The sequence below is a fragment of the Acipenser ruthenus genome, chromosome 19 (assembly GCF_902713425.1).
Source record: "Acipenser ruthenus chromosome 19, fAciRut3.2 maternal haplotype, whole genome shotgun sequence".
In the NCBI taxonomy this organism is placed as follows: Eukaryota; Metazoa; Chordata; class Actinopteri; order Acipenseriformes; family Acipenseridae; genus Acipenser; species Acipenser ruthenus.
The window spans coordinates 6,736,357-6,750,029 of NC_081207.1; the positions used below are offsets into that span (position 1 = coordinate 6,736,357).

At 38.3% G+C, this 13,673-nt stretch overlaps 1 protein-coding gene across 1 annotated transcript; it reads right to left on the bottom strand.

Annotated features, from left to right (window-relative positions):
• Positions 1-1,457: 1,457 nt before the first annotated feature.
• On the bottom strand, positions 1,458-9,159 carry LOC117424107 (E3 SUMO-protein ligase CBX4-like). The gene is made up of 5 exons (XM_034040196.3): positions 8,867-9,159; positions 8,647-8,690; positions 7,672-7,737; positions 5,397-5,463; positions 1,458-4,668 (listed from the first exon to the last, which is right to left on the bottom strand). Exons 1-5 carry the CDS (start codon positions 8,933-8,935, stop codon positions 3,286-3,288), a joined length of 1,629 nt encoding a protein of 542 aa, XP_033896087.1. The 5' UTR covers positions 8,936-9,159; the 3' UTR covers positions 1,458-3,285.
• Positions 9,160-13,673: the final 4,514 nt, after the last annotated feature.

The following is a 13,673-nucleotide window of genomic DNA, read 5'->3' on the forward strand; positions in this document are numbered from 1 at the left end:
TCATATGGTTTCATACTATGATGCTAAATTCAATAATTCACTGGGTGTGTTTTGGTTGTGTTTAACGGGCCTCGCAAGTGGTTAAGCATTGGAAACGTACTTCCTATTTAATTCACATTGAAAACAGTGAGATGCAGGCCTTTATAATGAAAACGCTTTGCCTGCGTTCGCTTTTCATGTCACAAGTAGAAAAATGTAGGCCGCTTTTTTTTTAATAAAAATTGAACCTTGAAATGCGGCCACTTCAGAAATAACGAAGCGGTCCCAGTTCAAAGCCTAGCTCGTTTAGGAGGCTTGGTGCAATGCTATTGTAGACGCAGTAAAACACCGCATTTTCTAATAGGCGTTTGTTTATGTTTTCTAATTCAACAAGGGCCTTTTGGTATTGGGTAGCACGACCACAGGTTCCAATCCCACAGGTAATTAATGCAATGCTGGAATACATTAGAGTAACAGGTGTTAAGATTTTTGTCAACTTTATGTTCTGCATTCGTATAGGTGGAGGCTGTAAAGCAACCCCAAAATAGCCTTAAAAAACCCGTATGTTACTTTGGGACGTTTCTTTCCATGCGAAGTTTGCAACTTTTTATTAAAAAAGGAACACTTTTATTAAAAAAAGGAACACTTGCTATGTACAAGTATTAATCGAGTGAAAAGCCTTTCGACACATACACAAAATATATTTATGTTACGGTAAGTATTTACATTTTGATTTATGTAGCCGCTGTATATTTTGAGGGCGTTGCTAACCACTTTGCTAACATGGCTTGTAAAATAATGTCGTATATAACGTTAGATATGCATACACGTGTGTGATAAAATAAAAAAAAAAGTCCAAAGTCTTCCATATTGTTTATATTAATACATTAACGATTACTTTTTATTAAGCTAACAATATGTATTACCAGTGTTGTTTTACCAAAAACAGCCTACTGTTAGACCGTACTTTTAAGGCTTTCTGTGTACTTTTGGCATTCCAAAGGTCGCTTCAGCAGTATAGAAACCAGAGCTGCTCTTTTTTAAATCTAAATTCCCATGAAGCTTGCTCCAGATCCTACCAGTAATCAAAACACTGTTTTTAAAATGGCTCACCTTTTCAAATCGGGTTTTACTTTCTGATAACATGTTACAGGAAATACATTTCATACAAACATGTCACTATGGACAAAGAACTGTGATAAACAGGCTATACAAACAATGTATACTAATGATATCAGAAGCGTTTGTGTTTAGAACATACATAAGAAAGTTTACAAACGAGAGGAGGCCATTCAGCCCAATCTTGCTCGTTTGGTTGTCAGTAGCTTATTGATCCCAGAATCTCATCAAGCAGCTTCTTGAAGGATCCCAGGGTGGTTGGTTGTTTTTGTTTGTTTGTACGTTTCTAGGAAATAAAATCTAAAAAGAAAGAGTATGCTTTTACATAACCAACAGCAAAAACTTTCATAGACTTTCACTTTAAATAATTGTTATTTTATTATTATTATTTGTGTTATATTGCAGAGCAATTACTAGAGACAGCCAGCTCTCTTAATTCTCAATTAATTGCTTTGAAGCTACATACATTTTATAACAACTAAGTGCACGTACCAAACTACAGGATTTGCAATGTTTAAACAGAATCACTTTTACACTATACATACTGGCCTTTTAAAGAACATTCGCAGTTTACTAAAAGCAAACATTTATTGTGTGTGTGCGCGATTGTTATTCTTTAAACTCTGTAGAAGACCACAAACAGATAAGCCCCCCTTTTGTCATTGTTATTTGAAGCAGTTGGCAACAATTCCAATATGGCGACCATATACAAAATACTACAATCCCCTAATTCAACTGGCTCTTTAATGTAATGGATCTGCAGAGTCCCTTCTTGTACATTAAAGACTTTTCTTTCTTTGTTAAACTCTTGTGTGGTTACATTCAAGCAATAAACATCAACAGCTCAAAGTATAAACATTTCTACAGTTTAGCAGCACTCTTTAAAATAGCTTGTTAGCATCAGATTCTAGAAAACAGGGTTTTTGCACTTTAAGGGATGAACTACTTAACAGTTTAGCACAACAGTAATAATAACCCCAAATAAATCTGTTTTAATATCTAGATTATAAAGAAAGCAAGATTTTGGTGTCCCCTAAACAATTGGTAACAAGTTATTCTGACTCCTCTGTCCAAAATAATTTGGTGGCAACACAATGGGCATCATTCTGGGAATATCTTAAATCTAGTAAAAGAATATCTAATACAGTTGACATAATACCAAAAAAAGTCTGCAAAACCAACAGCCTCTCCACAACAGATTGTATTGATACAATGTGTATAAAGTATTATACATTTACTACTATACTTAACACAACCCAATTTACCTTGAGTAAGTATGTCATGTCACCATATCCCATAATATTGGAGAAAGATCAGTACGGAAGGGTAACTATTGTTTGGGGCCCCCCCCCCCCAATACAGTATCCACCAAATATTTCTCATTAATGTACAATTAACATTGTAAATTAAGTGCACGTCTTTGATGAAAATATTATAAAAGCAGTGAAAGAGAGGTTATATATATATATATATATATATATATATATATATATATATATATATATATATATATATATATATATATATACATATACACACACACACTTACTTTTTAATCTGAGGCCAAATATCCACTAGGAAGAAGTATCCAAACTATTCACTTCTATTTACACTTTTAGATATTCTATCTCAAAACTTTAAAATGCACTTTTGTTTTTTTAAATCAAAGTTGCATCACAGCTTCATACCCCTCTATTACCAAGAACTACCATTGTGGTACTATAAAAACATCAGGTTCGTAAACTGAGACTTCATACAAGAGAATGGATTTCATGGTTTGTGGCAGAAGGACAACATGGGTGACAATTGGAGCAAGTATTATTATTATTTGTTTATTTAGCAGACGCCTTTATCCAGGGCGACTTACAGAGACTAGGGTGTGTGAACTATGCATCAGCTGCAGAGTCACTTACAGTTACGTCTCACCCAAAAGACGGAGCACAAGGAGGTTAAGTGACTTGCTCAGGGTCACACAATGAGTCAGTGGCTAAGGTGGGATTTGAACCGGGGACCTCCTGGTTACAAGCCCTTTTCTTTAACCATTGGACCACACAGCCTCCTAGTAGATACCAAGGGCTTCATCTAACCAGTGCTCCAATAGACATAAAAAACATGAGTATTGTTTCTTTAATGGCATATATATCAGGTCTAAAATGTATTATATTCCCCCATTCATGGTCCAGTTCATTAGACAGTAATATATTCCTTAAAGGTGACAGTAAGACAGTTTGCAGTAACGTCAGTAATTATGATGTTTCCAAGGAATGGTTTAAAACAAGATGCAGGTTCTTCCTTCTCTTCCTGGGTCTCCAAAGGCTCTTTCTCCTTTGTTTCTACCTGCACCCGTTTGCAGGTCTCCACCACAGCTCTGGGCTTCACAAAACTTAAGTCTATAGGTTCTTCTGGGTTTGAACCATCAAACAAGTAGTCTGGTACACTAGGGTGGTGGTAGCTGTTCAGATGAAGGTCCATTGGCTTCTCCTGGGGTAGCTGAGGCACGCTGCTGGGTGTGCTTATGCTCCTAGAAGCAAGAAACTTCTTGAAAACTCCTCTTTCCTCATTTGGTTCAGAGAGATTGCGTTTCCTGGAATGAGCCAGATTTATTCCAGCCTCATTCCTTTTCTGGTCCAGTCTCGACAGAACACCCATTTCAAAGGGCCATGGTATTAAATTAGGTTTGGTGGTAAGCTGAAGAGGTTGGTCATCTATCAGTTCTGCATTATTTCCAGTCTCATTACTGTCTTTTTCCATGTTATCATTATTTCTTATCCCTACTTCATCAGTCTGGGAGTGTCCATTTTTCAGTCCAGCAGCAGTACAAGCACTTGTTGGCATTTGTTCTTCTTCATCTTTGTTACTCCCATCTTCCGATCTATGTGAATCGGCCAACTTGGTCCTCACTGAGACAATTCCTGAATTGTCTATTTTTCTGTCCTGGTGGCTCATTTCATCGTCCCTGGATTTAATCTTTGCTGATTGCATTCCATTCTCCATATATTTGCTCATGACAATGACGATTCTCCCATTCTTGTTTTTGTTTTTCACGATTTTCAATTTACTTCCAATTCCGTTGCTCATTGCATCTTCTTTGGTGGCACTGGTAACTCCATTAGAGTTCTGAACTGGATCGCTTCCAGTTAAATGGGCTGGAAGCTTCTTGAGCTCCACAGACAGGTCTTTAACCTGACTAAGGCAACCAGTCTCTTTGTTGTGAACCCACGTCTGCTGCAGAGTGGGAGACAGATTACGACTGTGGTCCAAATGGAGCTGACCGCTGGTCTCTCTTCCCCTTTGGTACTGAAGGTCATACACTTTGGGGTCCGGTTGGTAATGGTGATGTTTTTTGCTGTTAAGCTGGTAGTAATATTTCTTCTTGCTGTTGGCCTGTTGCTCAACTTGGGCCTCGTTACTGTTGGGTTGGTACTGGTGGTGCTTCTTGCTGTTCAACTGATACTGCTGATACTGCATTTTGTTCCCTGGGATATTCTCAGTCTTGGGTCTGTTCTCATCATCCAGAGAGGTTTCTTGGAGATCCGAAAGGACACTGGAACGCAGGGCAAAAGAAGGAATCTGCAGATCAAGAACAGGACAAATAATTGTATTATTTAATTTGGCAACAGAGAAAAAATAGGCAGAACTTGAAACACATACAATCTGAATAAAACTAAAGAAACTCAGTCGAGTAGACTTATGTTTTAAAAGCTGCTGACAGGTTGTTGCTTATCATTTTGTTATTATTGTCTAAGGCCTGTCCCTGTTCTTAAAAAGACCTCATATCTTTATGTAAATTCTGTAAAATCCAGCAGTACATTTCCCTGTGTTGGTATAGCAGTGCTTTTTTTTTCCTGGGTCTATAAAGCTTGACCTCTTTCTTGGTGATGAGGGAAGAAGTTGCCCTGCTGGGAAACAGAAGCAGGGTGATTTAAAAAAAAAAAAAACAACAACCCCCCACACTATAAATGGTCAGTGGTTGCTTAAAACACGACTACTTAAGGCTCCCATATATTTTTAACTCCCCTCCCCCCCCCGTTTACCCAGGGTGCACTTCCAAAGCCATTAGGCTCACAGCCCATGCTACAGCCCAGTATATTACCCACAGAGATAGAATCATAAAAAAAATGTAAATAAAGTATTAATAGAACACTGTAGCCTATTAAATATTCCAAGGCATTATTATGGGATACAGTACCACTTTCAGGGATACTGATTATATACACAATTATACATTTCTTATTGTATTATATCGCCTGGGAACCACATAGGATAGGTGCCCAACCTGAAGTAATGTCTGTCATTACCTGAACCAGGAGGTGTTTGGGTTTAGGTCCACGTTTGCGATAACCCAAAAGCTGTTCCTGTCTTTCTCTGTAGAGAAACAAATAAACCGACAGTAAGGCTTAATGAAACACCACTCCTTCAATCTACTGCACATTGGAAACCAGTTTTCTGCATAACACACTTCCAATGACCCCAACAACAAAACACATGCATTAAAAGAAATAACCTGGAAATGAAAACTGTATTCGCTGGAATAAATGTGATACTTCTACTGCCTGCTTTACAGCAAAGTACAATGCAATGCAGATGTAATACAAAAATCTGTCTGCAGCTCAGCCAATTAGAGAATTGGGTTAAGTACCATCAAAATATGTTGTGTTATGTGCAGTCACTGTCCATGCTCCAAGGCATTTAGCGAAGATATTGGGACCAATGAGAACATTTGGGAATAGACATTGCTACAGGACCATTGTGACAGTAAAAATAGACACAGTGAAGCCTTCTTACCTTTTTTTTTTTTTTAATTTAGTCGTTGCCAATTAGTTTTTATTATTTTCTACCCAATTTGAAATGCTCAATTATTTTTTAGGCTCAGCTCACCGCTACCACCCCTGCGCTGACTCGGGAGGGGCGAAGATGAACACACGCTGTCCTCCGAAGCGTGTGCCGTCAGCCGCCCGCTTCTTTACACACTGCGAACTTACCACGCAGCCGCCTCAGAGCTACAGCGTCAGAGGACAACGCAGCTCTGGGCAGCTTACAGGCAAGCCCGCGGGCGCCTGGCCAGACTACAGGGGTCGCGCCGCCCCCTGGAAGCTCCCATCCACGGTCGGCTGTGGAATAGCTTGGACTCGAACTCGCGACGTCCAGGGTATAGAGCGCATCCTGCACTCTAGCGAGTGCTTTTACTGGATGCGGCACTCGGGAGCCCCCCAAGCCTTCTTACCTTTGTATAAGTTAGTGATCATATTTTTTTTTTTTATTGGTAAATATCTGGACTTTCTTACTATGCATCGGGAGGCTGGACCTTTGTTAGGAATAGGATAGGGGCTGTTAGCATGTATGTAGTTACAGTGGACAGCTGTGCACAGTATCAATCATGGGCATATAGGACCCTCAATATATTTAAAACTACAGTGGGCGTCATTGCAAATCTTCATTAACTAAAACCTTGAGTGTTCTTTTTTTCTTTTCTTTGATATAGCCGCATACTGCTAACTTGAGACAGGAAATAATGTGCAGACAGACATTAAACACAGTGCAAACCAAACCTGACACGTAAACCTTCGCTTTAACATACAACCGGACTTAACTATACCAGACCACCATGACTTCAAAGCGTGCTGGGCTTTGCATTAAATGCAGAGACGGTCAGTGGGCGTTAACACACATGCGCGCCTACAGTCGTGATCCATTAATAGAATACAGTATAGTAATATCCCTCCATGAATAGGTCCGTTCAAATCATAGCACTGGAACGGCTTTCTAACTGATGCATATAAGCACGCTGCTTGCATACATGCATACAAACACACATACATCTGCCTAATGCTATATGTACACAACAATATAAATACAAAGCAGAAAATCAAATACTTTATTCGCCACTTTTCGGGCATACATCTCCTTAATCAGCTAAAATGCTAAATATGACTTCAAATAATCACGTCGTAAATTGAAAAAAGTAAACGAAGCTATCGAGTTTGCTCCAGACTGTGAATGGTTAACGTCTGGCTTTCTGGATAAACTAGAGGAAACACTGTACAGCAACCGAACGCCCTCTGAGGAGCCATGATTATTATATGATGATGGTTCATTGCCACAGACAGAGCGTCAGATACACGCTACCTGAGCAATGCACATCTAGTCTATATAAAAAGGAGACACTTCCGTAAATTATTAAATAAATAAACAGTAAGACACAATGTAAATACCGTATTGTAATAGTAACACATAGTCTACCCGTAGTGCAGACACGCGAATGCTTTTGTAATCCATGCTATTTTTTTAGACATCAGTTTCCAAAGCTTAACTGTATTTGAAAGGTAGCAACAGCATAGGTATACTTGCATAGTTTACTTCGCACTGTGCTTTAACTTTACTGTGGCGAAGCGCTTTTACTAAGCAAATCCCAGGAGAATGCGAGAAGGCTCCATCAATCTGCTGTAGGCTACCCACAGCCTTACAGAAAAGGAATAATGCATCTCTCATGGTTTCAATCTTATAAGTACGTAAACACAAAAACTAAAAAAAAAACTAAAAAACATTAGGTTATAATGCCGCTGCCCGTCTCACCTGTTTTGGAAAGCAACCAGGAGTCTCGGATCAAGGATGTTTTCCTCTGGCTCCCACGTGTTGTATCTATCAAGGGATATAGAAAACGACAAACACATCAACAACCTGCTTCATCATCTTCATTGCAGAACTCCCAATCGTGCTTTCATAAATGTCATTCCAACACCAATTCGGTCGAGACAGGTAAACACAAACTGCACTCGACCTGCGCACCCCCGCATAAACCCGCTGACCACGTAAGTTTTGCAACATAAATAAAACACAAACAAAAACAATTAATAAACGGCCAATTGTTTTACTTTTTTGTGCAAACAGATGAAACTCTGTGTATTGTTAAGGGTCTTGCTCCAGAAACATCCATCTTTTAGAAATGTTGTGTGGATATATTATAATATTAATGACCAGCCAATGTAACTTCGCTACGCAGTTTATTTTCCGATGGCCATACAATTTAACAGACAGGCCCACTTATCTGAGACTGCTATGCATAGTTTTAGAAACTGAAACATCTGAATGACAGTCAGAAGTACAAATGTACAGATAAATAAAAGCAATGTTTTCAATTACCATGTTAAATAAAAAGTTGTTTTTATTCTATATAGCAGCCTATGTAACACCAGTGATGTTGCCAATTAAGTAAAAACACATGCGCGCCTTATTCTATATATATATATATATATATATATATATATATATATATATATATATATATATATATATATATATATATATATATATATAATACATTTTAGGGAAGCCATTTTAACCGCAGACTTACACATCTGTAGCAAGTGAGGAATAATTAAAATAGGCTTAGCTCCCCGTACATTATCTAGCCCTTCGCATAAATTAGTGATGGCATCCGTGTGCAGAAAAAAAAAAAAATCCGGCACAGGCGAGCTTTTGCAAAACTGAATGTCAAGGCGGGTGTACGGTATAGCTACTAGCCGGGTATAGTAATAAATGCAGACTTACTTGACAGACCAGCCTCTCCATTTCACCAGGTATTCAACTCTTCCCTACAAAAAATAAAAATAAAAATAAATCAACAAATGCATGAATGAAGCTGCGGCACTGAATCTGTCAACATCAGCTTGAGATCGGATCCCATCCCACATTTTATTTAATTACAGGTTTCTGTGGCTAAAGGGGATGCATTACACACACCACCATCAGCCGTACACGGCCAGTTTACCTTTTTTACTCGCTTTTTCTCAATGCTTTCCACTGCAAAGACGTGCTCTCCCGCCGCTGGTAGCTCCATGCTTTGAGTGCCTAGTTGTACAGATGAGAATGACGGCTATTCACTTTCACAGGCTGTGGTGTTTTGCTGGTAATTTTCCTTCCCTGCTCTGTAGCTTGCTCTTTTTTTTTCCTTCTAGCGATCGTTGGTAACAAACTGAGACACTGAGCTCCCAGTTGCTGCTGCAGCATTGCTCATGCAAATAGCCTGAGTCGTGACGTCAGTTTGGAGGTAGGTGGGGGCTGGTGCTGAGATGTCAAAATATATAGGGTGCAGCGCGTCTTGAAACGGCAAGAGGGAGCCACCGAAATAAAATAGATATATATCTATATAATCATAATTTACAGATTGCAACGGCAAGCTTCCAAAACCGTACTCATCAACGATGGGGATTGAAACACAATAAACAGTAACCCAAACTGTACACCCCCGTTAGCCTCTTTAGGTTGGATAGAGGCTTTTTTAAAATTTATTTATTTATTTTTATAGGCTACTACAATAAATAAATACACCTTATATATGTTATAGCCCTCCAGGTTTTTTTTGTAATTAAATAATTGGCCATTTTAGGTCGGTTTTTAAAAGATTGCACCCAGTGTTTCTTTGATGCCAAGACAAAATAACCTTACATTTTAATAAATAAATAAATAAATAAAGCATTTTGTTTCATTTAAATAGAATGCTGTTCGCTGTAGGAGATGGGGTTCGGCTGAAGACGCGTGATTTCACAATTTAAAATGAGCCGACCTATAGGCTTCCAATGCTAAGAATGGCATTGATATACACAGTATTTGGGAGAAATTGCTCCTTTGTTTGGATCACCAATCACCAGTGTTTATAAAATTGCCAAATTGCACGTTCCTCGTGAAAATCACGGTACGAGTGACCTGAAGAATTTTTTGAATGCGACCTTTTTTGAAAATGAAGCTATGGCAGTCTGTACAATGAAAAAATTAAGAGTGACATAACTAATGCAATCATTCGGAAAAAAAATACAAAGTTGGGTATGCAAGCATTGGGTAATCTGGGGCTTTAACACGTGCGTTGAATTAACCAATTATGATTTTACTAGAGACAGAAATCCTTAAAAAAAATGTAATGTTTTAAGCCTAATATTATTAGCCTATGTAAAAAAAAAAAAAAATGTAAATGTAACAGTGCAGTTCTTTAGAGTCTAATCACCCAAGCACAGTTTTGGCAGATGTATATAGCAGCCAGAAGATTTAGGATAGAACAAAAATAGGGTCATTAAAACTAATAAGAATAAAAAATGCATTCAATTATTTAGTGACAACGAGAGCTAGAAAGTTTCCAGTTAGCTACAATAATAATTTATCAAACTGCGTTTTATTCTGACCAGTTTTATTTGTAACACTTTTTATCATTTTTGTGAAATTCGTAACTGTGTTCAAAATGTATAGGAACCGCATATTGATTTAATTTAGATTAACTTTATACCCAATACCCAATGACCATTCTTGTTTAGAATAAAATCATTTAAAGATCTTTGTGTGAGGCATACAGTGCCGTCTTTGGTTTAAATGGAAACCTCATGCTGATGCCAGCGATACCCACTATCATGGCAGATATACAGGGCAGTATACTCGGACCCACTGGCATGTCCTGTAGTTTTTAATGCCATCTGAAACCTCATGGGCAAATGGGAAATTAAACACGTTGTAACCCAAATAGGCTGTATGTATTGCGTCACTGCAAATGTGGTTCTTGTATAGAGGCTATCAAATACCATTAACCATAATTGAAAAAAACAGATCCGCCTATAGAATAAGATAAAATAAAGTGGACATAATTAGTTTAGATACTGCTTGCCCTAAGCTATCATTGAAGTGGACGAGCGAGATAGAGAGCGCACAGGGGGAAAAGGGGATATATGCATTTCTAGATGCAGCTGGTGCTCAATTAGTATAATAATTAAGCGAATTTCCAGGTTTACACACCCGTGTTATTAATCAGATTGATGTTACTGGATTTTTTGCTTTAGGGGGAAATGCAATCAAATTTGCATGAACTTGGTGGCGAACATTTACCGGGTTTTGAGTATGAATCCCTTGAGTTTAACCATGCGTCTCGAAATCCAGCAGCGAACGGGTTAAGTGCAACATAAGGTTTGTACAGGCTGCAATCATAACCTATTAGAAGACATCAGCGTAACAGCCAGCGCTTCCATATAAGGAAATGTCAAGCGAGCAGAATAAAAACATCAGCCTTTTATGCATTTGCTGTTACTGTGCAAAAACATATATTACAAACAATTAGAAATCTAACAGATGAACGAAATTCTGCATAGATGTAATTCTCCCTGGATTTATATTCGGATTAAAAATTCAGTAGCGCCGCCTGTTCTATAGCTGTCCAAATTCAGTGTTCTGTTACAACAAAGACATGCATACATCGGTATTTAAATAATTTACACTGTTTAACATAAAACACGTTATATCTACAGCACAGTGTGTACATGATCCTTCAATTCAAACAGTAAACCAGTCGATTTTTAAAAGTGAAACAAGTTATATATCTTCCCTGATATTGTGTAAATTATCTGACACGAACCGGAATCTGCCTGCTCGCTCGACACTTTAGTTATACTTTCATTGTTAACTCCGCAAGCCATTTCAGATTTGTTACAATATTTACAAACAGACGACATGAGATATTGAATCGGAAACCATTGGGGAACGTCACTGGATTTTATGCGCAGAACAATTCGTTTTATAAATTACAGCCTCATTTAATAGTGGTGGGATTGAGAGCCAGGGAATCTAATTTTAGATGCAAGGGGCTACTTGTTAGTGTAGTACATGAAGGTTCAATCGAACCTGGATAATCACATTATTACTTTACATATAATCCAGGAAATGGATAACAAACACACTGCCCAGAAGTTAGTGCCACGTACAGGTACAAGCAGGAATACCGAATATACACGACGGTATCAGGTCTTTCGGGATGGTGGCAGTCGGCTGAAAGATAAACATTTGCTCAAATACTAGCTTTTACGGACTGGTACTTTAGTTTAGACCATATCAAGATTTTCCAGAGAAAAAAGAATGAAACAAACAAAGAAACGGAAAGTGGTGTGTAATGGATTTGCTATCCTGTTTTATCATATGAATTGCAGGCAAAGGAAATGTATAGATTTTTTAAATATATATATAGATTGATCCCCGATGTACACCTGCTATTAGAGATTTGTGTTTCTAGTACAATCACATCGATGCGTGTTGCTCATTTCTTGTGCTAATCAAACCACGTCTTAGTAAACAGTTTCTGAATTGCATTACAGTAAATTCACGACTGTCTTCCCGGGAAGCTGATTCAACACTGACGTTGGCACAAGGAGCTTTAGACCTCCGTCATACCTCCATTGCCAGGCGACATAAAACGTCAATGCAGGCTAATGGCAAACGATTACTGTTGCATTTGGCGATTCACCGTGCAGCCTTTAACTGTTCTTTTTATCAATATACAACATTTCCCCTAAATTAGATACACGAAAGACGGAGAAACAATAACAAAAACATTTGCTTTAATGGAATGGCCAGTAAATACAGTTCACCTTTCATTTATATGAGTCGCGTGTGGCTGTTTTTACTGCCCAATGTTTCAGTGGAGTGCAAATTGAGAATCCAAGTTTTTCTGGAATTGTTTAGAAAGCACCATTCCAAGGTCGATTCCGGCAGGAATTTGCATTCGCTTGCGGGGAAGACACTTTTACTGGTCAATAGTTACGAAATTCAAGTTATCATCTCCAGGTTGTGTATCGACGGCACGGTTTATAGGACATATACAACATATATGGCATATAAAGCACACAACATATCAATTAACTAAGGCAATACGCTAAGTGAACATGGATGTAGAACATACATAGCCGCCTATGTTTAATTATATTATAAATAAAAAAATTAACACATTTTGCAATGATTGGCATTGTTGCTAGGGACCATTGCGTTATTACTTCAAATAACTCAGACTTCATGTTAAAATGCATTTGAGTACTAAAACACACAATGTCATTTTATTCATACAGAGGTTCACCAAAAAAGTATCCGACCGCAAAAAAAGTTAATGTATTCAAAGTGTTCCAAGTAGCTATTATAGTATGGCCGTACCTTTTGAAAGGATTGCTTTGTAAAACGTTTAAAATGCAAATAACGATAACAAAAACCCATCGAAAGGATTTGAGAATTAGGCGTTCTACTCTGGAGGAAAATTCCGCATTTCTGGTGCATGGCTAGCCAAACCTCGACCTCCTGCTGTGCTCAGTTTAGTCCGAGTAATAACTATAAACGAGTTCTCAGAGGGGTGACGTGTTAGCATCTCTGACAAGTACACTGGCTTCGTGCCTGCAGGGCAAATTTGAAACAGATCGGGACCAGGGGCTTCCAGTCAAGACATGCATTATACATAGCTATATTGGGTATACTAGCGATCAGTGGCAAGCGTCTTGAAATCCTTTCAGATTTAACACTTTCTGTTGTTTCCCTCCAACACCACACGTAACAATTGGTACAATTTAGTTTTAGATCTGTCCAGAGATTATTATTATTATTATTTGTTTATTTAGCAGACGCCTTTATCCAAGGCGACTTACAGAGACTAGGGTGTGTGAACTATGCATCAGCTGCAGAATCACTTACAGCTACGTCCCACCAGAAAGACGGAGCACAAGGAGGTTAAGTGACTTGCTCAGGGTCACACAATGAGTCAGTGGCTGAGATGGGATTTGAACCGGGGA